General features: G+C 45.5%; 1 protein-coding gene across 2 annotated transcripts; it reads left to right on the forward strand.

Annotated features, from left to right (window-relative positions):
- The first annotated feature begins 362 nt into the window (after positions 1-362).
- Positions 363-27,931, forward strand: LOC128892398 (carboxypeptidase N subunit 2-like). Of its 2 annotated transcripts, none has more exons than XM_054152783.1 (2): positions 363-1,144; positions 25,237-27,931. In XM_054152783.1, exon 2 carries the CDS (start codon positions 25,264-25,266, stop codon positions 27,118-27,120), a length of 1,857 nt encoding a protein of 618 aa, XP_054008758.1. In that variant the 5' UTR covers positions 363-1,144; positions 25,237-25,263; the 3' UTR covers positions 27,121-27,931. The 2 variants fall into 2 exon arrangements, with proteins under 2 accessions (XP_054008758.1, XP_054008757.1); XM_054152782.1 differs by having other exon boundaries at positions 364-1,144; positions 25,232-27,931.
- The last annotated feature ends 55 nt before the right edge of the window (positions 27,932-27,986 follow it).

Raw genomic sequence — 27,986 nt, forward strand, 5'->3', positions numbered from 1 at the left:
CCTAAACTCAGCCGACTGCATCGATTCCCTGTGATCAAGACCGCATCGACGGCGATGCCATTTCTCGATTCTAAATCGCAATTACCGCATTCGTCCCGCAATACGTGCACACAGGCCTCCGTGGTTGCATACACATTCGCTGGTTGTATGCACATATGTAGATTTAATCTCCCGGCTAACTTTGTTGGAACTAATTTTCGACGAGTAAGAATAATCTCGTGTTCACGCGTGGCTTGGAGCTTTCGGCAGGCGTAGTTAGGGCGCTGCCGGCTGGGAGGTTAGGGTTGGAGTCGAGAGGAGCCGTAGAGGTTTGGGGTTAGCACGATGGTGGGTAGCGGTGGTGGCGGAGACGGCGGCGGCAATGGTGGTGGGAATAGCGACGGTGGTGGTGGTGGTGAGTCGAGCAACTGCGCAGATCCGAAAGTCTCTCAGCCGCGAGTACGTAACCAAACTCCGATTTAGTGAGGACTGACTGTTCCCGTTTGCAGTGCAGCTCGAAATCTCAGGGAGAAACCGCGGGTCTTTCGTCCTCTCCTTCTTCTGTCCCTCTCTATCTACGTCTATCTGTCTCTTTCTCTCTACCCTTTCTCTCGCTGTCACGTTCGTACGCTTACTCCCTCTGTGTCTCTCCCTGTCTCTCCCTCTACTTTCTCAACCGTTGCTTCTACGGTGCCTTTTGTTTTTGTTTCGCTCGCCGCGACAAAGTACGTCCTTCGCGTTTTTTATTCGCGGCCCGTCTATCTATCCGGACGAAATACGTGCGCGAGTCGAGCGTCTATGATCCTTTCGCTGGTCGGAAGGGATCGTCAATCGACGTTGTTCGAGAGACCGTGACGGGTTTTCGGTACAGGAGCGGTCATCGTGTCTCGTGCGAATTCCAAGTGGTTCCCCATGGGCAGTCACGTGGCTGGCCAGTGATTCGAGAGCAGACGCGACGTTGATTTCGCTTTGGACGACTCGTCTCTCTGTGCCCAGGATGAAACGTGCGTGTGCCAGTTGATCACCGGTTCCCTGGACGTTGGACGACCCGTGCCAGCGGGATTGGACCCGCAGGACGTCTGCCGTGTGTGCGAGGAATCGACGTCGGGGCCAGGTCGATGTGCACAACTCCGGGGGAACGTGCTGAAACTCCACGTCTGTCAGTGTAAGTACAGTAACCCCCTTAACGCTACTCTCTGTGCAACGTCCTTTCGTTCTAACGTGCTCTGTGCCCTTCAGGCGACGCACACGCAGCGCACTCGTTGAACACACGTAGGTAGTAACCGGTACTTTTTTTTCCAAATGGAAATGTTCAGTTTTCGTGTCATTCTTTTGCTTTGAACGCGTACAGATTTTCATTTCAATATATATATATGTTCTTTTATAAGAACGAACTTTTTAAGGTAGGTGTCTATACGGTCGTCCTAAAAAGCACTGGTTGTAAACATGTGTTACGCAGATAGTCTTTTTCGCGCATCCGAGACAAAGGACGAGTAGTGACGATACTTTATTTTAAAGCCGATTCGCCGATGCACGTGTCGATCCATGACAGTGGTTTTTAATCGAGTGCTTTTCCCACAAAAGAATTGATGGAACGAAAAATCAAAGATGCATGTAAATGATATTAATATACTAAAAACAGCTGAACGTCACACTAGTAGCAACTCAAACTATGGAATTACTAGACCCCTTTGAATTTTCCGACCGGTAGCCTATTAATCCTCTTTTTTGCTAAGTCAACCAACTCTCTGTTATCTATTGTATGAAATATTCTATTATACATATTAATAAAAAAAAAAAAAACGATTCCCATAGATAAAATAAAGATTGAATACTACTTGTCAAAATAAAATCTCTGGTTTCGTCTGTCTCTATTTACTCGAGACCAAAATGACCCCGTTTATCGTTGTAAATTTTAAGGACGTACCCCGAAGCGTTAAGCGTCGTCTTACAGATTCGTCGAGCCTCTGCGCTTAACGTGTGCAGTGTGTGCACTCGACAATGAGTCACGTTGAACGTCCGTCTAGCGACGAGTCAGCTGTAGGCGAAACTCTAGGGAACTCGAAAGAATGGCCATTCCGGTTTCGAGCAACAGTGCCAAGCGAACTTCTGTGCACGATACGTTCCGCCCGCTGATAACGATAACGTGCACGCTCCCGTAAAGCGGCTCGCAAAATGCATTACGTTGTAGAAATTAAACGAGAATGCGAGTAGAATCCGCGGAACCTCTGTGCAAACAGATCTGATTAGTAACACTGGTCGAGTTACCCATACGGTAATTACTGACGCCGCGGTAATTCCGGATACGGAAACCCTGCCATCGAGCAGACTGTTGTACCGGGAGGTCACGTTAAAATCTGATGGGACGAATCATTGTTTTCGCTTATTGCCATCGTTGGATGTTATTAGGTGTTTGTGTATGGTGAAATTTTAGATGAACTTGTCGTTAAAGGATGTGGTGGTACTAGAAATTATAATAGGTATTTGGGATAACAAGAGACGAATTTATTCTCAGTTCATTTGAAAAAATAATATTCGTTATTTTGCACGTTGCGTTAGTTTTTTTCTCGCTATACGAGTCTATTTTTAGAATTGTTATCGGGAGGGAAGTTTTATATAATCGATAGTTTATTAACGTTCTACCGACCGGTAACCTATTAATCAGCTTTTTGCCATAGGTAACTTTGTTATTTATTACTGCGAATTTCGTGCAGATTCGCAATATTTTTTAAATCGACACTACGGTTACGACTTAGACAACGCAAACCAGTTATAACAGTTGAATAGGATTGGAGAAAAATCAGCGGGGACAAAAGCCAGACGCGGTTCGCTGGTTTCTCGTCAAACGTGGTTACCAGGGAAGGAACCAAGGGTCGCGATTCCACGAGCAGTTAAATATATCGAATCACGTCCGTCGCCAGAGAACATGTATCACGATTGCGACCCTATCCCTTCCTACGCTATGGCTCGAACTTCATAATTAATTTCCTGTTATCGGATGGGGAAGGGGGTGGATACTTCTAATCCTGATAACTCTCGCTCACGGAGAGACTCGTAATGAAATGCACCCTTACTTACCCCTTTCGTGGGATATTACTATTTTTCCAGCCGGTGGAAACTGCCCCGAAATACTCCTACCGGTTATTAACAGCGGCTTATATTGCCAGGCGGGTATTAAGTGCGCGCTGCTATGCACGTTTCCTCCCCTCTCCCGTCCCACGTTGAATTAAATTTCGATTTATAGGGGGTGGCCCCAAATGATACCATCTATTTGGGAAAATAACGGAAATTCCATAAAAATAATCGTAAGCTAAAGAAAAGAGTCGAAAAGGTTCCAGCTGATCTTCGTAATCGCATTAAAGAAGAAATTCTAAAGGGTTTTTCTTTTTGTACCGTAACTGTAGGGAGAAAATAATTAAACTTTAACCGGAAGCTAGGAGCAACAGACTGCTTTCATCCACGCAACAGGAAAACCTTTTTCATTCCTTACTCTATGTCTATAGTAGTGGTATAGAGTAATAATAATTTCGTTTGACTCTTCTTTTTATTGCGTGTCCTCATAAATTATACGCGCATATATCGAATAAATCGATTTCGGCAAAGTCAAAGAACTTTGTCTGCTCCCTTAACAACGGCGTCCACGAATACAACGCAAGCTCGCGAGCCAGTATCGGGCAAGTTCATAAATCATCCGCTCGTCCACTTGCACGCCGACAAACACTTCCCTGCTCCAGTTCAAACGTCTGATTAATAATGCCCGATGTGTGCATTCTACGTCGCCAGATTGCCTCAGTCTCGCGAACAACATTTAATATTGCCGAAGGACCGTACACTTGGCCCGTCTCAGACCGATTTTCTTTCTCGCGAGAGTTTATAATGGTATTCCGCGCCACTCGCCCGAACGTTTGGTATTCTTTTCGTCATCCGAGGGGAATAGAATCGAGCTTCTCGCAGGAGGATAAGCGAATTCATATCAAGAGAAAATTTCACATTAGTCGGAGATACTAGATATTCCATCGCGCACTATATATTACAACGTTTGAATCGAACAGAAAAGTTGAAGAAAGTTACCGTCAAATGGGATCGCTACGTTTTTTCACACAAGAATTAATAATTTAACCTTCATCGGTTTGCTTCGAGGAGACCAAAACGTAAGTGTTACAAGTAACCTTATTTGACGGTGCTGTTAGATTTCTCAGGATAGAAATAACAATTTTGTAGCCTCGTAAATTTCCAGTACACGATAGATTCGAATAATTTATAAAATAATCAACAGATGATGTTACGCACAGCATCCGTTTTGCACAGGGTATCTCGGTTTCTATTTACAGTAAAGTACAGGCGTTTCTTAATTTGATGAATTTTATGTACATTTTAATGCGCGGAGGGCTAAAGGGGTTAAGAGTCTCAGCTTCTCTGTTTGCGAATCTTTAAGGGAGCCCGAGGGGATCGTGTTGTTTTTTAGTCCAAGCCTATGATTATTCATATTCAATAACTTCGCTGCGAGCTGTTTCTCCGGTCTCGGGGCGTATAAGCTCGATTACTATACGCAGTTACCAATGATTAAAATTGAAATGGCGCTGAATAGATTCGAACGAAAGGGATAGACTCGAGTGTTAGGGGTATGAATACATTATAGAGAGGAACTTTGGACAGAAATTAAAGGGTCTAGGAACTGGTTGGTACAAAGTTCTAAAGATATTAGCCAATTCGTACGTCGATGGCTCTTTGGACGACCAACGCCGCCCAAAATGGCGCCTATTCATTTTAAAGCCGCCTCCTACGCGTTTTCCCAATGAATTTCGTACACGTTCGAAATTGGCACGGCGAACTGTTGAGATATCGGTTACTCTACACCGTGTGCAGTCGTATGTACAGAGAGCTACATATCGACTTACAAATGTCCAGACCGAATATCTACGAGAGTACTCGGAAGTACGTGTATTAAAACGTTTTGGTTTCGTTCGACCAGTTCTACCTGCCCTTCAAGTTCGAATTTATAATACATTGTGCAGCTGTTAGAGACATAACATGTTCGTTAACGCCATACTGTTATTCAATCACTGATAACTTTGTGCAATCACTGGTACAGTGAACTATAGGCTTCCAAAGCATACGGGTTGCTATTGCTAAATTTAGACAAAAATTTATCCAAATTAGCCTTTGCCTCTGAACCAAATGCCCCTCTTAAACAGGTCTCGTTCCTCGTGCTGGAAATTAAAGAATCTTCATCTTTTCCCCCCTTTTCAATGAAAAAAACTTATCACACCCTTGCTAATATCGAAGCAACTCAATTTTTAACTAACCCCCGTGTCGACGTCATAAGCACTCGTCGCATCCCCAACAAGAGGAGACCATAGCGAATTACGATTATCGCGGCAGCGGCATTTTCTCCTCGTTCCGGTTTTATCGTTGCTTGATAGAGAGAAAGCAGGGGAGCAGAGGAAGAAAGAGAGAGGCAGAGACTCGTGAGAAATTTTAATAACGGAGGGGATCGGTCCCGGGATATCCCCAGCCACTTTTCCAAACCGTCGATCGACTTCCAGCGCTCGTGGTAAATCACAACGCACCTGGCGGGCGGCTCTGCACCCACGGATGGACGCATTCGCTCGTGCAGGCTGGTCTCCGATTAGTTTCCTCCTGGCTAGAGAAAAGGTATTCCTGCGAGCGCGGTCGCATTAAAAACCGTGGCCTGTGAAAATGGGCCGCAAATGCGAGGCAAAAAGGCCTAGAGGGAGAATGATAAAAGCCTCGGCAGGACAGTTTACGTTGCTCGTCACGGGAACTTTTTTTTTTTTTTTTTCAGCGGAAAAGGAAGTCAAATGGACCGTGGTGAAAAAGTGGATGAAACAAACGTCGAACATTGCCGATGCACAGCGGACCGTAATTAGCCCTCGCGCTGACGAGACTGTTCGTCGCGAGGGCGTTACGATTCGGTCTTTTTTGAAATCTGAATTTTCATAATTTTATATGGAACCACTCGTTCTTAGATTCGTGAAAAATATAACGTTTTTAGCGAACATTGTAATTTTCTGTTGGGATGGCTATAAAGGAGGTATCCCTGTTGGTAGTCTGCGTAACATGGAAAGACTTGGTATCGGGAGGGTTGAGAGTTTGATTGGGACTCGGTCGGAGAGGAAGTGCATTTAAACGATCGGTTTAAATATAAAGATCTTTCTTCGTCGAAGAAATCAATGGGTGAAATGCCGCGGATCGGATTCCATTATTCTATTTAAAAAAACGGCCAAATTGCTGGCATATTTACATCGGGAGTGGATGCATCAAATATTCAATGCTTTCTGGGTTTCTCGAGCACTGAAAGATAAATACCATAAAAAGTTCAAATTCGAGGATTATTATGTGGAGCATTTATTATATAAATCCATTATTCTCGTATACCTTTCATCGTAAATAGAAAATATTCTATTCCTCGGCCCCTTAATAGTTATCACAATTTTGATCCATTATTCGTTGGATGAACGTTACGGTTTGAATTAAAAATGATACGTACGTATTGTATATCGGATAAATTAATTTAGTAGCTTGTATCGGACCTGTCGATAATGGTTCAGTGTGCGTGACATGTGGTTGCTGAAACTGAACATAATGTCGAAGGCAAATACGGATTATTAAATGGCGAGTAATAGCCACCTGTGATCGGAGTGAAATAACATGGTGGCATGGTAGCGGCTGATCAGGCGCGGACAAGACATTAAGGACAATCATTCCATTACGTTTCAACTCTATCGTCTCTCCAGAAATCATTTGTTATATTACAGGTAACCAGCGTTACAATAGAATGAAACACAAGGCTAACAACAGAACAAAAAATGAAATATAATTAACAGCATTGCAGCCACGCGATTAACTTTAACTCGCAAAAGCTTTCCACTCGGAATTCTTATCCGCACCCCGATCACAGCCAGCGCCGTGCGACGCGTTGTTTAAATATGAATCGCGGAGTCGGCTCGTAAACCAAGTGCGAGGGAGAGAAAACACTCGAATGGACGATGTTTTCATTGAGAAACGTCACGCGAAAGAGAGTGAAATATTGTTCCCCGAGCAGCGAAAGAGGCCACAAAGGTCGACGTAAGTAGTAACCGGGGTCCACCTGGCGCGAGCCTCTTGTTGCATCCTCGGTGGAAAAGCATTTGCTTGTGGCTATTGATGCCTTCGCCTCGGCTCTCGAGCCGGGGAGATTGTATTCTTGCGAGCGGTCGAATTAAGCGGTCGTAGGGCGCGAAGCACGGCGGAAAAGCCGAGGGCTATAAATACAAGACATAGGGGAGGAGGGTAGGTGAAACGGTAGGTGGAGAGACAGTGTCCTCGGCACAATGCGTGCCGCACCAATCCTATTTTCAGAGATACACATCTCTCCCTCCGTTCGAACAGGAGAAAAAGCTGGGGACAGAAACGTGGAACGACGAGGAACAGAGAGGAACGTAGAAATGGAGGATGGATAGGGGCCTAACCGCTTTATCCCCGCGTCGAATCGTTTCTTCGAGGTGGCTGCAGCTGTCTCGTCGCTTCTTTAAAGTCCATCCTTTCTGACTCCGCGATACGATCCAAGGATGTGGAGATGGACGAATATCTTATCTGGCTAACAATTTCGAACAACGAAGGATAGGGGATGAACGATTGTTTCGTCTGGTACTCGTTAGCCCTCTAGAGTTTCGATTACATCAGTGTGTATCGATGACATTGGAATTTTTTCCGGAAACCAAACACAGCTCGGAAGGTTAAATATATCCTAGCTTTGGTTTTTATCCGTTATCCAATAAAATGTTGCCCGTCTGGTCGACGATGTCTAAATCGTCGCGAGAAGCCTGCAACCTTGGAAGAAACTAACACAAGCACACCGTTTCGTGGTTTCCACTTCGGAAGCGTATTTTTGTCGACCCGAAAGATTCTCGAAACAAGCTGAAAATGATCGTCACGTTCGTACGGGCGCACGAATCGAGGATTAGAGGAACAGAAGTTTGTTTCGGGGATACAGTCACTCGTGGAAGTATCTCCTTTGAAAATGGTTCGTTCAAGAAGAAATTTAAAGATAGATTACATGTGATTCGAAACTGTCTTCGAACCAGCGTGCATTGAAAATTTTGCAATGTTTATAATATGATAACTGACGAACGCCAATAATTTGTTGCTAACCAAGGAAACAGCAGATTTGGAATCGTCCCAGCGGAAACACGATCCTCTTCCTATTTGCTAATTCCGGATGTTCCTCTTGGCCTGTTATCATCGGTCTAATTGAGAACAATACTCGACCGAGTTAATTGTTCCATGTTGTGGTAACAGCTCACAGTACACGAGGCCCCCTCCAATTTCGCCAAATGCAAATAACGTGCATCTTCTTACGACGATGAATGGCTTTTGGAGTACTTAAGGGTGGCTTGTTTTTGCTAAGTCCGGGATTTTTCGCGTTTATTGCAAACCACGTAACTCTCGAACAAATCGAAATAACTACTTCGAGTACATGGTTCGCCCAAAGAAACTTCCTCGATGGTGGGTGGGAAAAGTTGAGATTAACGCGAGGCTTCCTGGGAAGTTTGAGAGACACTGCTCCACAGAATTCACGCTACATATCGGTGAAAAGATTCATTATCGAGAAGGGACTCGACGACGAACGACTTCATAACTGAAATTATTTCCACATCGAAGTCGTGGGTGAAGTGTCGCGGTGTAACAGATTTCGCTGTTTCGCCAGTCTGCGCCCGTGTAGTCTGCCCATTCGCGCGTTCGCGCACACCGGCGCACGCTCTCGCACGTGTGAACGCGCGCGCGAGCCTCGATAAGGGAAGATTTATCGGCGAACTTGGCGTATAAAACGTTCACATACGTTAACTGTTACGGCAGTTCGCAGCCACTTTTCGCGGCGGTGTCCTGCGATTCAAGTTTCCCAGAAGGGTGAAACAGAGGGGAGGGGGCGGCGGTGGGGGAGGGAGATGGTTCGGTGAACTTGTACCTTGCACTTCAACTTTATGCACGACACTTTGAAGGGCGGATATCGTGTTTGCCTTTGTTACCAACTTTGTTTGCCGACTGGGCTTTGTTTACAGCCCCCTAGGTGGTAGGTTCGCGGTTCAGGTAGCCCACTCAAGGAAGATTTCTTTTGTCTCGAACAACTGCACCATTAATTGACTCAGACCACGCCGAACCCGAAGCCCCCGACGTGGTTTCGGAGAACAATGCGATTACTTACCACACGACGAACAACAATCGTGGAAACGGACAAAGGGGATCGGAAAGAATCCCACGGGAACGTACATCGTAATGGCTAATGAAACTGCTTCAGCCGCCTGACGTGCGCGTTGATGTTTTTATTAATCGCCTGGCTCGGAATTGTTCCACGCCTGGAGATTCTTTGGGACGGTGTAACATGAACATAAAGTGCGATAACTTTGGCTGATTTAACGATGGAGTTTGAAATTTATAAACACACCTTAAACACCATTATATGACTCACCTTGTCAGCTGTAGACAATATTTTAATGTAATATACGTCGTATAATGAAAAGTTCATGTTTGCGCCATGGGGCAAACCACGTAAAATATAAATATATGTTTTACAATGCAACACACGCATGGTATTCGTGAAGAAGAAAAACGTGAAAGCAATAACAAGCTTCGCGAATTGAATGTTCGCGAAAGATCGATATAGTTCTGTAAAGAATACACCGTGGCACTCGTTCCCCTCGAAGCCATAAATTCACATTTAACGCGATAGTAAAGACCCGCGCCGGTAAAAACACGGTGGCGGGATATTCCGGCTTTAGACTGTAAAAAATTAAGACGCATCGTTGCGTCGCGCGATAAGAGCAAAACGGAGGTTTCGTCGCGCAGACGCAATGCTGGCTATAACCGAACCGATAACAATGGACGTTGAAATCGCGAAAGACGCTAATTATTTTGATAACTATCAGCGATATCTAATTCCGCGGGTAACAAGGTTTCGAACGTGTACACGTTAACACATTAAAATGGAAGAAACGATGCGTTTAATCTCCGGTTTCCCGTAACCGCAAGCTGATCGAACTAGAGAGAGACGGGGGAGAGGTGGCCGCAAAATACACCTGTAATTGGATCCACTACATCCTGAGTGACAGACGGGGAGGTGTTCACTGTTTCGCGTGGAACAGGTAAAAAGAGCTGAAAGGAAGACAGGAAGTTCTCGAAAGACAGGAAACAAAGTGCAGGGGAATCAGAAGGGGTCTGTGGGGTGGAAAGTTTGTCGTTACGCCTCGAGAGAGGATGAAACCTCCCCCTCCTCTCGAAGATTCCTAACGCTTCGAGGCTCGAAACTTCTCTAACCGCGCGCCGATGATTAAAGCCGTCCAGTTGAACGTGTTTAATGAACGCATAAATCAAGCCCTCCGCGCGAACCTTCCTATATTTTATCGTCGATAAAACATAGGAGAAACCGGCCCGGTTCTTATTCCACGCACGGAAAAATCGCGGTAATTAACGTACGAGTCGTAAAATAAATCATCCGATGTAAAATTAGGGGCCGTTAAAGCCACGGCGTTCGCGCGACGATACAGACAAGACCGAGTGGACCCCCTGATAAAATCCCAGCGTTTCGAAACGAGAGATTACGTGACCAGGTCAAAAGGGGGCATGGCGATTGAGGATAAAGCCACTGGATACGAGTAGTATGTAAGTGTTCGATCGAACCTGAAGTATTTACGGTAGGAGGACGAGATGGACAATGGTTTTACGTTATATCCTCGATGTTCATTGGTAATTAATTCTGTCTAATAGTGCATGGTTCCCTATGTCCAGCATCCTAAGCTGAATGATTTTTAGTTAATACTCTCGAACCAGAACAAAAAAGACATAAAATAACCGTTTATTCAAGACTAGTAAATTGGCTTCCTCCTTTTCTTTTTTCCACTTTAACCAAATTGCCTCTCGTACAAAACTTTAGCGTCCCTTTTCGCGCAAAAAAGTCTGCGCCCCCAACGTGCGCGCGCGCTCACAATCAGTTTAGCCTAAAGCCTTCCATTTGCGACGATACGGGAAAAATCAGTGGACGAGCAGGTCCGATAAATCCCTTGTCCAACTACGCCGTTGTCCAATGGACAAAAAGGGGATCCACGGGATGGCGGTCGCGGGTCGTTAATGCAATGTTAATTAGCCACCTAGCGTAGGCGATTCGAAGCGTGTTACGCTAATTATATCGCGGCACACGTTTTTCATTTTCATCCACGGTCTCGTAAACCCGTTCGCGATCAGGTCTCGCGATCGAAACGCTCGCTAAATAATTCAACAAGCGTAATTCCAACGGGGCGCGTGGCCCCGTGACAAAGGGCGAAAAATCACGGAACGGTGTCGCGAGTCGTCGTTGATTTTTCTTGTTTTCTTTTTCCCTCCACTAGCTCTCTTTCTCTCATTTTTTTACCCCAGTCGTTGGAGAGCTGAAATATCGATTGCGTGCGTCTTGAGCCGCGTGCGACGAAACGAAGCACCGGGATTATCGGTGAGCGTCGCGCGGAACGAGAAACGCATGATTTCCACCGCGACGCTCGGGCGTCGTTCGATATAGGAAATGGTATAGCATTGTTGAAACTCGGTTCGGCGTTAGGAAGAGTCGCGAGGATATGTTTGCTGGGAGATAGAATAGTATTCGTGGTACGTTCGTTCTGGGAGTGACCTCTCGTAAGAATAAAGCAAGATGTTGACAATTTTTGAGATTTTATTACGTTTGAACATCGGCGAGATTAATAGGAAAATTTTGTTTTAAATAAGCGTCTGAAGTTCTAAAAACAATAATCATTTTTCGTCCATAGAGTTCAAATGTAATCTTCCATGGAGGTTTTCACCTAAAATTTTCAAGTTAACCCACAACATGGAGTGGACCACCCAAAGCCCTTCGAACCTATGGAAGTCTAGACATCGATCGTTAAAATCGATGAGATAGGTAAGCGAGTAAGGGCCACCCCGTAGTCTAGCAGAGTCCCGCAATACTCAAGCTAGCTGATTAACGGTTATCTTCGATCTTAGAAAGATTAGGATTAATCGCTAGAACATAAATCAGCGTTCCAACGCATGATTGGGAATGACGCGAAAATGTAGAAAGAGAGAAAGCGTCACGATCGCGTTACCATGCAAACGAATATACGGGCGCGACCGCTTTTCGGTCTGAGAGCAACAGGATGCCGCGTGCTGGTGGTCGTAAATATTCCTTCTACCCGATAAAACAGTTCCTTCGCAGCCCGTGGCGCGATTAATATTCATTAGAAAAGAAGAAGTGAGAAAAAAAGAAAAATATGGGAAATAAAGGTAGGCGGAGGTAACTGAAGGAGTTCTCGCTGAAAGGGGCACTCGCTCGGGGACGCCAGAAATGATATCGCGGAATGAAAAGCAAAGGGTGTGACCGTGCGACCATCGCGAGGACGGACGAACGGGGAACGCACGGACTGGGGTATCTTTAATATCTTTAATCCACACCCCTGCGCGGGAACGCGGAACGTAGGTATGCGTGCAGCGAGCACCCCCTGAGAGCCACCGCCGTTAGACCAGGGGTAGTTCTCTGCTCTGTGTTTGAGCTACGCAGGCGCGGTTTATCGACTGCCGCATATATATAGAGCCGGCGAGAAAAGCGTTTCGTTTCGTTTCGTTTCGTTTCGTTTCGTTTCGTCTCGTTTCGTCTCGATTCGTTTCGTTTCGTTTCGCAGTAACCCGAACAATTTCTCTCCTCGCAGTCGCCCTCTTCTCTCTTTGTTCGTTCGCCGTTCGTCTCGGCTCCGGATATTTGTCCGGATTGCAATTGCAGAGGGCTTTTTCCCACTCGTTTCCCTTCCTTGATCTCTCTTTCTCTCTTGTGTCTCTCGCGAGAGAGCCATGCTACTCCGCATTTGCTTCACGGCTTTCTCCGTTGGTCCTTCTGGTCGCGTCTCTTTGCTTCCTCGGTAACGCGTTTTCCACTCCTTCCACCCAGCCGTCGCCTCCGATCTCCTCGTAAAGCAATATTTTACTCGGGCGGACGCGAGTCCGGGATCCATCCGCCGACCCTCCCCCATTCCCCGTGTACAGCATCCACGCCAAGATCGTTTCGAGATGCTCGATGACCGATCGAGTGGCATCCCCTTCCGGAAATGCGAACCGGACAGGAGCACCGACCCGGCTTGGCTCCGCGTACCGCGGATAAAGGCGGTAACGCATCGCCTTCCTGAACTCGGGAAACCCCCGTACTAACATCCTCTCTATGCCTCATCCCCGAGCTTAGATCTCTAACGCTGATTAATACCGACATTTTCAAGCTTAGACAATTTTTATAACCATTGTAAATTTTTCTCTTTATTCCACCACCACCAAAAAAAGAAAAAAGGAATCAAACCCATAAAAAAATGGAGTAATACCTCCTTAATGCAGTACGCTCCTCGATTTTATTATTTCAGACAATTTGAATTACACTGGCCTTTTTGAAATCGGCGCATTAGCTGAGATTGGATTCGTCGATGCGCCATAAAATTTCAGTTCGATTTCCATTCTCCTACGAAATGGTTGACGACAATACGAATTTAATGTAGCTGATGTACGTGCACGAAATGTAGGAAAACGCGAAATAATGGATAAAATTGCTTTTCACTCTGTTTTAAAACATGTGACGTTCAATTTGCTAAATTTAATACGCTACGGGCGAGGGGATTAAATAATTCGTCGAAATTTGAAGAGTTGTTAAAAGCTTGGGCTGTTTCAAATCCAATAAAGCAGTTCGCTGTGGAAACGCGTGAATACACAACTCGACGATTTCTTTGATATAGTTTTTTCAGTCTTCGATAGTTTTATGAAATCAAACTATCTTTTTTCCATCAGAATGCAACAATTTACCCCGCATCGGCGATGTTACTTTTAATAACACTGTAAACTGAATCGTTAATGCTCATTCCAAATATTTGCTCTACTGTCCCACGCTGTAAAAAAGTCTGAAAACAATTTTGGTTACTTTTTGAAGTCTCCGTAACACCGCCCAATACCTTTGACAGTCAAATCGAGGGGAGTAAATTCCTCCCCCTTCGTTTCGAAAACATTTGAAAGTGAAATTTCGCTCGAGTCTCTAATGATCTCGATTGCAAATGAAGGGTTCATTTCGGTGGCCAATTTTGCACTTAATAATATCAGTCTGCGTGTCAATCAACCTCTTGCTAATTTAAATTCTCCAGAGGTTATACGTGTCACTTCAATCGTGATGTATTGTAATATTTTTCTGTTGATTTGTGACGGACGCTGCACTGTACACTAACAATGACTATAACCACTAGACGCTACTCGATAAATAATAAATCGAGACTAAGAAAATAAAAAGTATTCTCTTACACCTTTGACCTGGTTCTTTACAACTCCCCCAGAGTTTATTAGAATATCTCTACCAGTTTCTCCCCCAAAAATTCGCGATGATCATTCGTATCTACAGTTGTTACGCCGTCCTCCCAAGTTGCCCGTTGGCGTCCCAAGACCCCTTTTCTAGCACGAAGCTAGCTTCCCGCTGATATCGCGCGTCGGATTCCAGGCCACCGTCGTGTCTTTCCTTTCATTTGCATAATTTTCTGGCAGCCAACGAGCTCCTCGAACTAGACGTCGGCTTTTCGCGTCGAGTCTAAACAACGTTCCCCCGGCCTCTGTTCCTACCCGTAGCCTGTTGATCGTTTTATGAAAATTTCATGACGCGTCCCGGCGGCCATCGTCGTCCCGCGAGTGTAATGCCCCCTTCCGCGTATAATATTCGATCGTGGCGTCCATTATCGGACGCCGACGGCGGTCGTCGGGACTGCGTGCCGCGCGAGCGATCGCGCACTTTCGATTATATCGATACCCGGGGATAAACGACGCCGGGGAACATCTGTCCTCCGGCGAAAGAAATTCCAGGGTTCCCCGTGACGGGAAATATTGGCCTCCTCCCGTGCCTGAACGAAAATTAATACCCTCTCGGCTCGTTAACGCTTGGCGCGCAACGGGCGCCTGGCTGAGCTAGGGAGCCGCATCGTGGTCCTCGAATGGCGCAGTGTGACGTTGCATTGTGTGTGTACAGTGCAACATATTCGCTCCATTGTTGGTTTGATACGAATTTGTGCCATTTGTGGGTTGTTCGTTGCTGCGACGACAGTTAGAGAACAGTGGGGGCTAAGTTTCCTTGCGACGAGGGCGGTTCGCACCTCTTTTTAATGCATAAATTAGTTACAGTGAGAGGACGTCAGGATGGATGTAGATTAACGCGAATCTCTACTAAAAATGTATACATTACAATGAATATTTTTTTTGTTTTGTACGTGTTGTACCGAGTTTATATATTCTTGTTTGCTAAAAGGTACCACGTCGGTGCCGAGGAACATAATGGCCTAATAGAGAAATTCTAAGTCCGAGAGGCTTCGAGTACTGTTCTAATATTTTTTCTCAACTAGTATTTTATTAGCGCGTTCGTATAACTACGCCTCTAGCCTCTACCTTTTCCTTAATTAGAAAAACTTTGCCAACACCTGGCGTGTTCCTAACGGCCGTTAAATCCGAAGGCGTTCCTCGGTCGTCGTATCTTCGAAAGCGTAACGAGGCATCTGGGACTATCGAGCCGGCCAGCTGCGTTCGGAAATGTAAATGCGTGGTATTTATCTTTTTCTCCCTTTTCTGTCCGGCTCGTCTCGAGCGGAAAGATCCCTTTCGAACAGGTGGTAGGCCGAGTATAACCAACAGGTAGGAATCCGGGTCTGACGGTACGGGTCAAGAAATGCATAAATTAAGGCTAGGGGGCGTGCGTTAAAGGGTCCAGTTCTCCCCGCTACGAACCTGTAATTTATTCTCAGCTACGAGCCTCTGTCGTTGGACGGGGCTAAGGACTATTCATTAAGACGAACCCGCGTTAAATTAAAGCGAACCACTCGCTCGACGAACTTACCGATCTCGCCGCGTTTTAATATGCTGATCGAGTTAGCAGTTTTCCCGCCCTCGCCGCGATCGGCACAACACCACGGATGTGGTCGTGTTGCGCAGGGACCGAATCGTGTACTCCGAAAGTACCTTTCGATCAGGCTGGTCGAAAAGGTGGCAATTGAATTAACTAGGCAAAAATCTGAAGTAACAGAGTTTATTCGTGCACCACGCACCAATCCTCAAATCGTCAAGGTCTGGACGCAACGGGTGCACAACAATCATGATTGAATTTCTAATAATTAACAAGCTCCGAATCTCGTCTCTGCCAAAGTACATATAAATTCCCGTGTGACGTATACACGAGTCTACTCGTACAGGGGTCCGTGTGAGTAAATATGTATGCACCTATGAATACATAGCGAACCAACATGGACTTGACCAAACATCCAGTGACCCGCGATATAACCGCTCAGATTTAAACCCACGAAATACCTAGGCCTACATACGTTTTGCAATCTATCACAGAAATTGCAATTTTTACCTCCATTAAGAATTAACCCCGAATAAAGTGGATTTGCATATTTTGAGGCGTTTCTTTCGCGATACAGTGGTCGTTTGTCAGCGCACCGATACAGAAACTTTTTAATCACGAAACGAGGGAGGAGGAGGAGGGGGGGGGGAGGAGGAGACCTAACTGAATTAGCATTGCAATGCGACGATTTGTTCGGCGCGGGTTCGCGGTTGCGTTGCGAACAACTCCATCTCCCGTTTCGTTCGAAACGTCCACGGATATTAACGTTTAATCTGTTAATATTAGCTTGCTTCAAAAGTTTCGCAGCTCGCAACCCAGCTGTTTTATCGGGGAATATTTATGCAAATGAATAATCTTATCTTTTAACAATCACATTTCGTTGATCGTTAGAAGTAACGAGACGATGTGTTACGATACTACTTAATACTACTTACTTACTAATAAAACGAAAGGAACTTGTAGGAAAACCTGATATTTAATTAATGAAACCTAATACACCCGCGAGATCTGAGGTAATTGCCGATGCAGAAGCGTTTATAATTCAGCGTTATTTCGTATCGCGTACCAACGGGGTCGGTGTATATTCGTTCATTTTTTCAAACATCTGAGCGAAACATCTGGGTAATGCGAGACTTGGGAAGTATTTTCAATTCGGTATAGGTGCGCCTCCGCTTCTCGTTTCGCGTTGATTCGCACGAATCCGAGCGTAATGCGCGCCGGAACCGCAAAACTGACGATACCACGCGGAAAAATAAACCGTAAAAGCGCCGGGATAAAATTTTGGCGAGAATGCAACGAGGGGGTGAAGTTCGAAAATTCGCGAGTCGGTTTAGTGCGCTGAATTACGGGCGTAGTTTCGGAGCAATTTCGTTGGACACTGGTTTATTCATTGTTGATATTATAGCCGAACGAGGAATTGACGATAAAATCTATGGTTCCATTACCACTGGACTTTTCTGAATCAATTACGGTTGTTTAGGGAAAGTGTTCGTTTTTTGTTAGAAATCACTTTTTTAAAGAGTACATTAAAGAGGCTTAACGAGGCATTTGATGAACTGAAACAACGTAAATGTATGTCTATCGAAGAAAATCTAAATTAAATAATAGGTTTCACGTGTTCCAAGTAAATTCTTCGTTAGAAATATATACGCGTGCGAAGTGTATATTCGAAACAAAAATTGATGACCATTTCCTTCGCGTCACGTGTGGCCCCCGCGACCATTAATTTGCGAAAGACAACGTAACGAGTTTGCCAGCCATTCAACCGTGTAAATTGATTTCACATGCGGAGTGTAAAATTGTACACGGTCGCGCAAGACTTTTTCCCTCATCCAGCAACCTAGTTTGAAGTTAGCCTCCACTTAATGACTTTTCTTTTGATGCAGCAAGAAAGTGGAGCGAGATGAGGATTATCACCCTCGTTCCGTCAAAAATTGCGCTTAATGACTTTTACCTCCGCAATAAAACCAGCACGTGCGAAACCTGGAACGTCTGGGCTCTCATTGGCTCGTTTAGAGCGCATTGAATGGCGTTTGAAGCGATCCTAAATTGGAGACTTGGCACAAATTAAGAGATCTAAGCAGGAAAATTAGAGTTCCGTGGTCAACGGCGCTGCTCGTTTCGTCGAACGCTCGAAACGCGGCCGTGTGCCTACCTTGCATCTTCCTAATTTGGTGAATCGCTTTATTCGCTAAAATTTCCGTACGTTGAACCGAAGGAAATCTTTGTGGAAACACGAGAAAACGAAATTTGGAAAACACGCAGGAGAGGGAAAAATTTGACAGATTTAGAACGAGGTTTAAAAGTAACTCTTGACAAATTTAAAAGACTGTTACTTTCTCGATTTATGACACTGGTTATATTAGGAACGACAGCCCTAAGGCGAGGTTGTATCGCTTCGAATGCCATGCATTACTGATGCATCCTTGTACGTATCATGCATAATAGTGTCGCGTTCTCTATTAAATCGTAGGTCGCATTGACTTTATTTGCGATGAGCCAGAACTCTAGTCACGAATCAGGATTCATTTATCTTTAACCCTTTGCACTCGAAACCATTTTGTTGCAGAATGTGCTAAAAGGAATCACGGTGTATTAAATAATGTAGCATAATAAACGTATAATTTATTGTAATGCTACTTCGATTTATTTGTTCGTGCTACTTGCATGGAAACCTCGAAGGAAGTGTACGCCTTTGATAAATGTCGTGCTCGAGAGAATTAATTTTATCCGATCTCTACCAAAGTTCTCTGGACTTGCAACGTCTCCTCATAGGGGACATCCGAGTGCAAAGGGTTAACAACCACACTTCTTCTTTCCAAAAGAAATTCATTCAGACTCGTTCCCTTCCTCTCGTATCTACAGAAATATAAAAAAAAAAAAAAAACGATCCCAGAATCAATTTCTCGATCATAGCTGCCAGGTTTGTCGTAAGAACAAAGTTCGATATCTATTCCGGGGTGAACGCGGGTAGTTCGTAGCCATCGCTGAGGGTTGTAGCTCGACCGCTCCGTGGTTAGCCAAGTCTGGTATGAGTTTGGCTCATCTTCAGTTCAGTTTTGGAGCCACCGAGGCTGGAACGAGATGAGTTGGAAACGGAAAAGGGGGATTCTGTAAATTGAATGACTTGGCCTGTTATATGTTACCCACGGCTTCTTTGCTTTATACCCCTCTCGAAATTGGGCGAACCGCGTAGATTCCATTATAGACAAGAAGTCAGCGCGGCCTAGCCAGCTCGTTCGATGCCATTTCCACATGTATTATGCATGCCCAGACAAATTTCGTCATCCGTGCCAGATAAGAAAACGCCGCCGTTTATTATTTATTTTCTCTTTATCGGTAAACGGGAAATCCCGGATCGACGAACTTCCGTCGTGGGACGGAATAATTTAAAACAAGCGAACGAAACGCGACGAGGAAGACGGCCAATCGTGGAACGGCGTGAAACGAGCTTCTATAATGCACTTGGTCTATTCATGGCGAAGACACGATCGAGACACTTTTTACACTCCGCTCGAGATACGTTGGGGGATACGCATACTCATTGTTCATTTTTCAGAAAAATTTCTTTTTGAAAATTAAAATTGGAGGGGTGTATCTTTTCGGTACTAAGATGTGCATAGTTTAATGTAATATCGAAATAAGGATAAATCATAGAGTAATAGGAAAACTAAAGGTTTGCTACGTGATATTACACACACACACACACACACGCATCTAACATAAATGTCGTCCTACTGCTAACGCTATTTCCGTAAACACATTTGGAAGATTGCGCGCCCTGTAGCAAGAGTGGTAGGCTAATCGAATAAAAGGAGCAAACGCAATAAACAACCTTCCATGATCCCCGTGAAAAACCATGTAATTCGGCTCTAATTTTGCGGAAGCGGCCAACACAAATATTTTCTCCCCCCTCTCGGTCTGGCTAATACAGCCCTCCGCCCTTATCGTTCTCCGCTCGTAGACAAGTGTTGTTTATCAGGCTGATGTCACTTATAGAGATGGCCAGAAAGCCCGAATTTCGAGGTAATCACGCTCCCCTTGATCCCTAGCTCGAGGAGATCGTTCCACCCTCTTCTCCACGACTTTCGTCTTCCTAGGGGCGAGCGGTTCCACTGTTCCGCTACCGAAAATCCGCTGTCTGGTTCAGGCCTAACCATCCAAGAAAGAAGGGAGCCGAAAAAGGAAGCGACCGATTTCACGAAGAAAATAACGCCTGGCTTTATATCCGGGGATATTACATGCTACGGATGCCTAACTGTCGTGGCGCGCGAATGGCATTCTTCGTATAAAAATCAAAGAACTTTCCAACGATGGGAGGTGATTGGGAAATTCTCGAGGGGGGTCGTGGGCGAATGTTTCTGGACCGAGGGAAAAATGTGGAGAAGCAGGTCAAGAAATTGACGTAGCGAATATAATTGAGATTTTCTCAAGAATTATTAGTAAGATTCAGGGGAATTTACTAAGCAGCTCGAAATGTATGAATCACGATTATTACAGAGCAGGTAAATTTGTTCGTTCACTGTAGAGAACGCGACAGTTTTCGTAAAACTGTTCGATTTCTCGCCGATTTTCCAGATATGAAAATCTCTTGACTTCTTCCTCTCTTATTCTGGAAACACTTACCTGCCGTGAAAATTTAATTAAATCTCGCCTCGAGGACGTAAAACTTAAACATAAAGTTTCATTGAAACTCGTCCAGCCATTTACACGCAGCCGTGCTAAGTAGTCGTTTTAACGAACCGAAAAGTGGGCCAATGGGATTTTTCTATCCAGAGACAGCAAACAGTACCGACTCACAAATTTTTCCTTCATTACGCCGATGTTCAAAAAACGTAAAAAATATTTTTCCAAAGCCCTACCTCTACCAAACCTTACACTTAAGCATCGAATACTCTGCAAATTATATACCTCACTTGTACAAACGATTTAGTCCGAAGGAATCCTAGCCTGTTCCAATCGAAACGCACCCCTTACACCCTTCGCTGTCCAAACATCGTACAAGGGGGAGGACAAAGATAGAACTAGGCTATTTCTCAGAAGAAAATAACTTTGGGCCGCGTGCAGGGATATTACACGCCGCGGATGTCAACGTCCGCCTGTATATTTTTTTGCGGGGTCTCTGGGAGAGGGCAGAGAGGTTGAGGACATATAGGTCTGTCAGATAGCGGAATGCTGTAAATCTGTGCATTATACATGACAGCGAGATCAGCGCCATTCGTTATTCCCGGGGCCGGAGAGAGGAGAGAAAAAAAAAAGGAGAAAGAGGGACGTGAAAAATTACTGGCACGGCCAGCACTTACCGAAACGAGGCTTTCGGGGAACATCCAAGCCGCGGAACACTTGCCAGGAGACTAGTTACGGAATTGAAATTATCGGCGGTCGCCCTCGATGACGTTACGTTTCACGTTAATCCTACGTCGCTGGCGAACCGTTACAGCCCTCTCGAAACGTAATTCTTCACGGGAGGGCGCGAACATGGCGGATCACGGGAGTGGTTGGGTCCTTTAAACCCTTTAAGTTTCGATTTTTTTCATTTCGTGTAGAAATCAAACCTGTGCCTCTACATTCGATCGTTTTTAATTGTAGGTCAAGCAAAAATGTTTACCCGTCATTTTGTTCCAAGTTTGAACTGAATCTGTATACATGTAACCCTCGACCCGACGACCATTACAATTTATCTATATATTCGAAGAAATTTTGTTTAATTTTATTCTTCCAAAAGATTAGAGTAATAATGGTACGAATTTATGCGCAAAACGCTGGAGTCCGGCATCGCTCGCATTGCCAGCATTAAAAGAGGAGACAAGAGGAGCTCTCAGCCTGAGGAAATAGGCTGACGATGAATTTTTTGAAATGACGGAGAGACGCTGATTAAACCTAGGTTGAAATAAAATCCAATAATAGGCTTTCTTCCTCTCTGAAATTTTTAAACCATTTTTTTTTTTTTCTCTAAACGACATTTTTCAGAACGAGAATATTTCGAAAATTCCACTCGGAACTCAGGCATGCCATAGAAAAAATCTTTACCTATAGCGTGTACCATCGAGGTCCCAGCATTTTCAATATTTCCATTTTTTAATTATCTTACAAAATGGCAAGAAAGCCGAGAAACTGCCTGAAGTAGTAGAAACAACAAGTATTATCATAAAAAACTCTATTAAATTTTTCAACCAATTTTCATTTATAATATAATTATTTTTTCCGGGAGGAAAAAAAATGATAAAGCCCATTTTAATCCTTTAGTATACTGAAATTATGAGGAGCTTCGATAATTACAGTTTAATAATTCCAGAGATAAAACGCGGCATATACATCGGGTAACTCAGGAGATAAAATGATAATACCGCCATTAGTGTGTAACGATATTAATAATACTGTAATTAAACGTTATCGTGGTAATTTTACGGTATATTCCGTACGTATTAAATTATTCGCATGTGAAATTCACTCGTCTTCCGTTCTTATTGGACGCCGTTTTTCTCTCTCGCGTTTATGCAAGCTACGATTGTTGCTCCTAACCGCGAAAAAACGAACGCGGCGAGCGTAATCCCGTTTCTTCACTCTTGTAAATAAAAGAAACAGCTCCCGGATGGTATATCACGTGTCTGGAAAAAAAAAATCGATTCTCGGTGTCATTTTCTCGCTTTAAGGCGGGGGTCAGGACATTTATAGAACTCCTTTAATAGATTCCATTCGAACAACTAAAATGGCACCTTGAAAAAGAAAATGTTTACATCATTTCAACGCGATCAAGACGAGTAAAAGTTCTTGAAAATAAAACTTCCCGATTGAATGGAATTTACAAACGGTGGAAATAATAATTCGCGTAACCGTATGTCTGTTTCGTTGGTAATAAAACAAATTCCGAATTCACGGCATTTTATATCGCAACGATTGTCGAGTAATCGAAGAACGAATTGAATCAATGAATCGAATCACTCTGCAGTGATTTATTACGCGAGTGGATGTAGAAACGGTACTTGCAATACACCGTAATACGCTTTTATCAAGTTATGGAAAAAGTCATCTGTTCTTTTCTCGATATTTTCCACGGTACAATAAAATAAAATAAACTATTATTCTTACGACCCCTGTCCCATCAGTATGCATAGCTATGCAGATATAGTCCTCGATTAGACAGCCCATTTAAACTCTCTCACTCCAAAGGGTCGAACCTTCCCTTATTACGAACCCCTTTACATTTCGCGCAAACCGTTGTGCACGCCCCCGCAAGCGCCATCCCTTGTTCGAAAACACCCGTCATGCGAGTGGTAGCAGCACGATTAATAAAGGCTCGTTAAAGGAAAAACTCGACGAATCAATTAACCGACTCCATCAATTTTATCCCGCCCCTTATTTTCCACGGGCGCTAAACGTGTTCGAGGAAGTTTTCCAGGTCTGCAATCGGCGCGCCGTTTCCCGAGCGGAGATAATAAAAACGATGGGGCGAATAAAGTTTTTATCGGCTTGTTAATTTTCGAGCCGGCTACGAGCCGAGCCGCACGCGATTCGCTTTTCAAACTATTCCGCGTTATCATTGTTCCTTTCGCGCCCGCGGGGGCTAATGTTATTTATTCAGGGAGGACGTTGGAAAAAAGTTGACACACTGCAGCATCGCCGCTGGCTGGATACGCTACATCGACCGAAGAAAGTATGAGAAAATTACACGAACGAACGTGTCATACTCGAAGCGGTCCAGTTGCATTGTTATCTTGGGAATGAGAAGAGATCTGCTTGAGAAATTTCTTCCAGATGTTTCGAACGAGGGAGGCGGTGCTGAAAACGTGATAAATGAGCCGTTCGCTGCGACAAATCGATCAACTCCACTTTTTGAAAAATCTCGAATGTAAGCGTCAATGCACTTGGTATTGTCATAACTTTTTATAATTATAGTAACATGAATTTCCGAATCAAAACACTCAAGTATAAACCTCCTGAAAGAGAGTAACAAGTTCCCCGAGCTCCGACGTCTGTATCTAAAAAACCTACCCTTTACCACCGAAGATCGCACTTAATAAACACGAGGAAAGTTCGCGAGGAGAAACAGGATTATAATTTTAATCTTCGTCGAGGAGCGTTTGATTCGAGAGCGTTCGAATACTTTCGCCAGGCACCGTATTCTCCTTCCAACCCCGACGGACGGAAGGAGGGTTGCAGCGGAAAATCCGAACGGGCGAATTGAACGTGCAGGTGTCCGTAAATAAACTTGCATCGAGTTTGTGCAGCAAACCGGCGAACGTAAAGGGTAGTTACGCTTCTCGCCGGGTTGCCCGCTTACAAAGGTTCTTTTGCGACCCAGGGATTTTTATTTCGACGAACTCTGCTTTCCCCGTGCGGGATAGTCAGTGGCGTGTTCGGGTTTCCGCGCCTTCGGGGGTTATATCGTTTACATAATTACACCGGCTCTGGCCGCTAAGCCGTGGTGAAGCTCCCGTTCCAGGGCCACGTATAGCTACGCAATAATGAAAGGAGAAAAGGTTATTTTAAGTCGACTTACAATGCCCGCCATTAAAGGTTATAGGTTTTCTATTCGATATTAAAGTGGCCCGATCGTTTGGTAGACAACGTTAAGGTGGTTCGGGGGTGCCAGGGGTTCTTTGGAGTTAACAGACCGCGGTTGAAACATAAGCACCGTCGGAGGGAAACGTCTTTATCTCCCTGGAAAAAGGGTATAGAGAGCAATGGCTGCGGGGGGTTGAGTGGCCGTCGTAACTTGAAACTTCGCGAAGTTTGGGTTGACTCGTACGGGGTGGGGTGGCTTCCTGGCATTGGACCAATGACATGTTGTTCGATGCATTCCGTACGAGGAGTACGTCGTGCGTACTCATGGACTGTTTCCAATAGTCACGAACGCCATTCACTCGTCTCGTGCTCGACGCGGTGAACGAACTTCGCTGGTTAGGTATTTAGCGAGGTATAATAATTCGTTTCGAATCGCGTCTCCTCGAGGGAAATGTTGAAGCGTGCGACGGAATTTACGATTCTGGTCGTTTGAAATAAATACAGGGGTGAAAGCGTTTCGAAAGTTTCGACTCTACCTGTAGGACCTCCCCTGTTTGTTAATATAAATAGTCGAGGACACGGCGAGCCCTAAAAACCAATTTTCAAACCGGAATGAGTGTGGAGATAATCAGGGTATCGACTATTCTATTTTGGTGTTTATTCGTGACTAACAGTAGGATAAATTCTATTTATAATGTACTTACATCGACTGTTGCGCGGATTATTTATGTATCCTTGTAGTACACGTGAATTATTTAGCAAGATGCTATTAAGATACCACGTAACGGTATAACTATATTAGCTGGAGGCCCAAATGCTTGTATTATAAGTTATGTTATTTTGTTCCAGGGTAGTTCCAGTGGAGGAGGAGTTCATATGGAATGGCATCACGTGGCCCCACGGCGACGACGCTGCCAGTCGCGATAGCGATGGCCGTCGCGATGTCAGTGATGACGAACGGTCTCTGTCCGACGCAATGTCGCTGCGACGACGACACCTTGAGCGCATCCTGCGCTTACGCGGGCCTGGAGGTCGTTCCGATCCAATTGAATCCGGAAATCAAGCACCTGGATCTGTCCAACAACCGTGTCGGGAACATTCACCTCTCGTTTGGGTTCTACGGTAACCTGGAGACCCTCGATCTCACCTCGAACGCCATCCACACGTTGGGCTCGGACAACTTCGTCTTCCAGAAGAACCTGGTCGCCCTGAACGTGAGCGACAACGCGGTCAGAGCGTTGGCGAAGAACGCGCTTCAAGGTATGAACATTTTGAAGGAGCTGAACCTGGCCAGCAACAACATCTCCGAAATGGACGAGCAAGCGTTCAAGAGCACCAGCGAGCTAGAAGTCCTGAATCTCAGCGACAACCCAATCACCAGTTTGCCCGAGGGCCTGCTGAGGAATCTGCACAAGATTCGCACCCTCGTTCTGAACAGAAACTCGCTGCTCGAGATCCCGACGGACAATTTGGCACTGGCACCCAGTCTGGAGAACGTAGACCTGTCCGACAATCTGATCCAGGAGCTGGACAGGGACTCGTTGCCCTCGTTGCCGTCGTTAGTCTCGCTGGATCTCGCGAACAACGTTATCAGAAACATCGCTGACGACGCGTTCGACCGTCTGCCGGGCCTGTTGCGTCTGGACCTATCGGGAAACAATCTGACGTCCGTGCCCACGTCTTCGCTGGCCAGGCTGAACGTTCTGTCGCACCTGGTGCTCAGTCGTAACCCCCTGGGCAGCCTCGAACCGGTCGGATTTAGGAATCTCTTCGAACTGAGGAGCCTCGAGTTGAACGACTGCACGATCGTGAGCGTTCACGCGAGGGCGTTCGCCGACAACGTGAATCTCGAGCGAATCTCGTTGGACGGGAATCGGGGGCTGAAGGAGCTACCCGCTAGGGTTCTTTACAGTGCCAGATATCTGAAATGGGTGTCCCTGCGTCGGTGTAGCCTCTCCACCCTGCAACCCACGCAGTTCCCCGTGGACGGGCTGTCCGCTCTACGAGTCGGCGGCAATCCCCTCGTCTGCAATTGCTCCGTGCATTGGCTGTGGAACGTTATCAGGGCGGAGGAACGACGGAACGAGTCGAGGCTCGAACTGGATACCCGCGATATCATCTGCAGCGACGACGAGTTCGCTGGGAAAGCGTTGATCGCCCTATCGGAGGGCTCGCTACGTTGCCGTCTGAGTCCTCTCTATCTGTCGTTGTCGGCCGCCGGCTGTCTGGCCGCGACGGCGACCATTCTGGCGCTGATAGCGCATCTCACGAGGACGAAGAGGAAGAAACGGATGGCGTACGCCGCCCCTAATCGCCCCGAGTTCCTGGTTTACGTCGGCAGAAACAACGACGAGATGGACAAGAACGCGGAGTCGTACAGCAGACGTTTGCTGGCAAGGAGCGAGGACACCCCCTACGACACGCCGCGCGGCAAGATCGGCCAGCCGAGTCCACCTCAGTCCCAGGACACGAACATTTACGAGACCCCCAAGTACAACCGCGTCTCTAGACGAGACGGAGAACAGCCGTATCGCGGCCAAACGGAAGAGGGTGTGTACGCGGTGGCGGACGTGACCGATCTCCGCGACGAGCCACCGGAAGTGATGTCCCTCTATCGCATGCAGAGTCCCGCTGCGCCCAGGTCCAACGGACACCGGCTGGACTACGGTTACGACTACGATTACGATTACGATTACGAACCGCCGCTTCCCGAGAAGCCCCACGTCGTGTTTGTCTGAACGCCTTTGGGGACCTGTTACGTTCCGTCGTAGCGCGAATCGAGTCTCGAGTCTCTGGAGCAGTGGTTCTTATTATTTTCGAACTCTTGGCAGAGTTTCGAAGTGGCCAGTCTTTCTGGATGAGGTTACACAGGATAAACTTAATTATAGTCGAGAGGATACAATTTGCCGATTCGAGTGAGCTGTTGGAAGGATGGAAAGAATGGAATTTACTTCTAGAGTGGGTTATGTCTCGTTCTAGGTACGCTCGGCGACCGTACTTCGAAGCGGTGCCGTACGCGTGATCCGTAGAATTTGTTGTATTTTTCATTATACCTTTGAGAGTAGTAATATCGGTGAATCGACAAGATCTCCTGCCAGAGATGAGCCCAAACTCGACCTCGTTCGTACTGAAATGGCGTGTCTGCCATCGTGGTCTGCAAACTAGGTCGTTTACGCCCACTCCAAGCTTTTATTTTTATGTTCTAAGCTTAAAAAAAAAGAATACGTGGAAAAAATTGGGATTATATTTTGAAGTTTCCAGAACATCATCCGATAGTCGTGAAAGTGGAATTAGGACGGGGAAGGGTTTTCTGCCCATCTTCGTTTCGCAGGAACTTGAGAGCAAAAGTTAGCTCAGATTTTCCATGACCCAGTTCGCACACAGAGGATTAAATAATTCAATAATAAATTGCTAGTGAATTATAACTCCAAGGAAAAGGAACAAGTTGGTTCGAAAGGAGCATCAGCTGAAACGTAAACATGTATTAAAATTCTTCTTAAAGTTTCTTTGTTCCAGACTAAAATTAACTGACGCTTTGTTTGGGAACAGACTTTTACTTTCATTGGATTACGGTAACAGATTCAGGAATCGATCGGATCTGTTG

Source organism: Hylaeus anthracinus, unplaced genomic scaffold (genome assembly GCF_026225885.1).
Source record: "Hylaeus anthracinus isolate JK02 unplaced genomic scaffold, UHH_iyHylAnth1.0_haploid 12002, whole genome shotgun sequence".
In the NCBI taxonomy this organism is placed as follows: Eukaryota; Metazoa; Arthropoda; class Insecta; order Hymenoptera; family Colletidae; genus Hylaeus; species Hylaeus anthracinus.

What these genes read in the sequence shown, in the direction of transcription:
- LOC128892398 (XM_054152783.1), top strand. Translation starts at nt 25,264, where the DNA reads ATGGCATCACGTGGCCCCACGGCGACGACGCTGCCAGTCGCGATAGCG.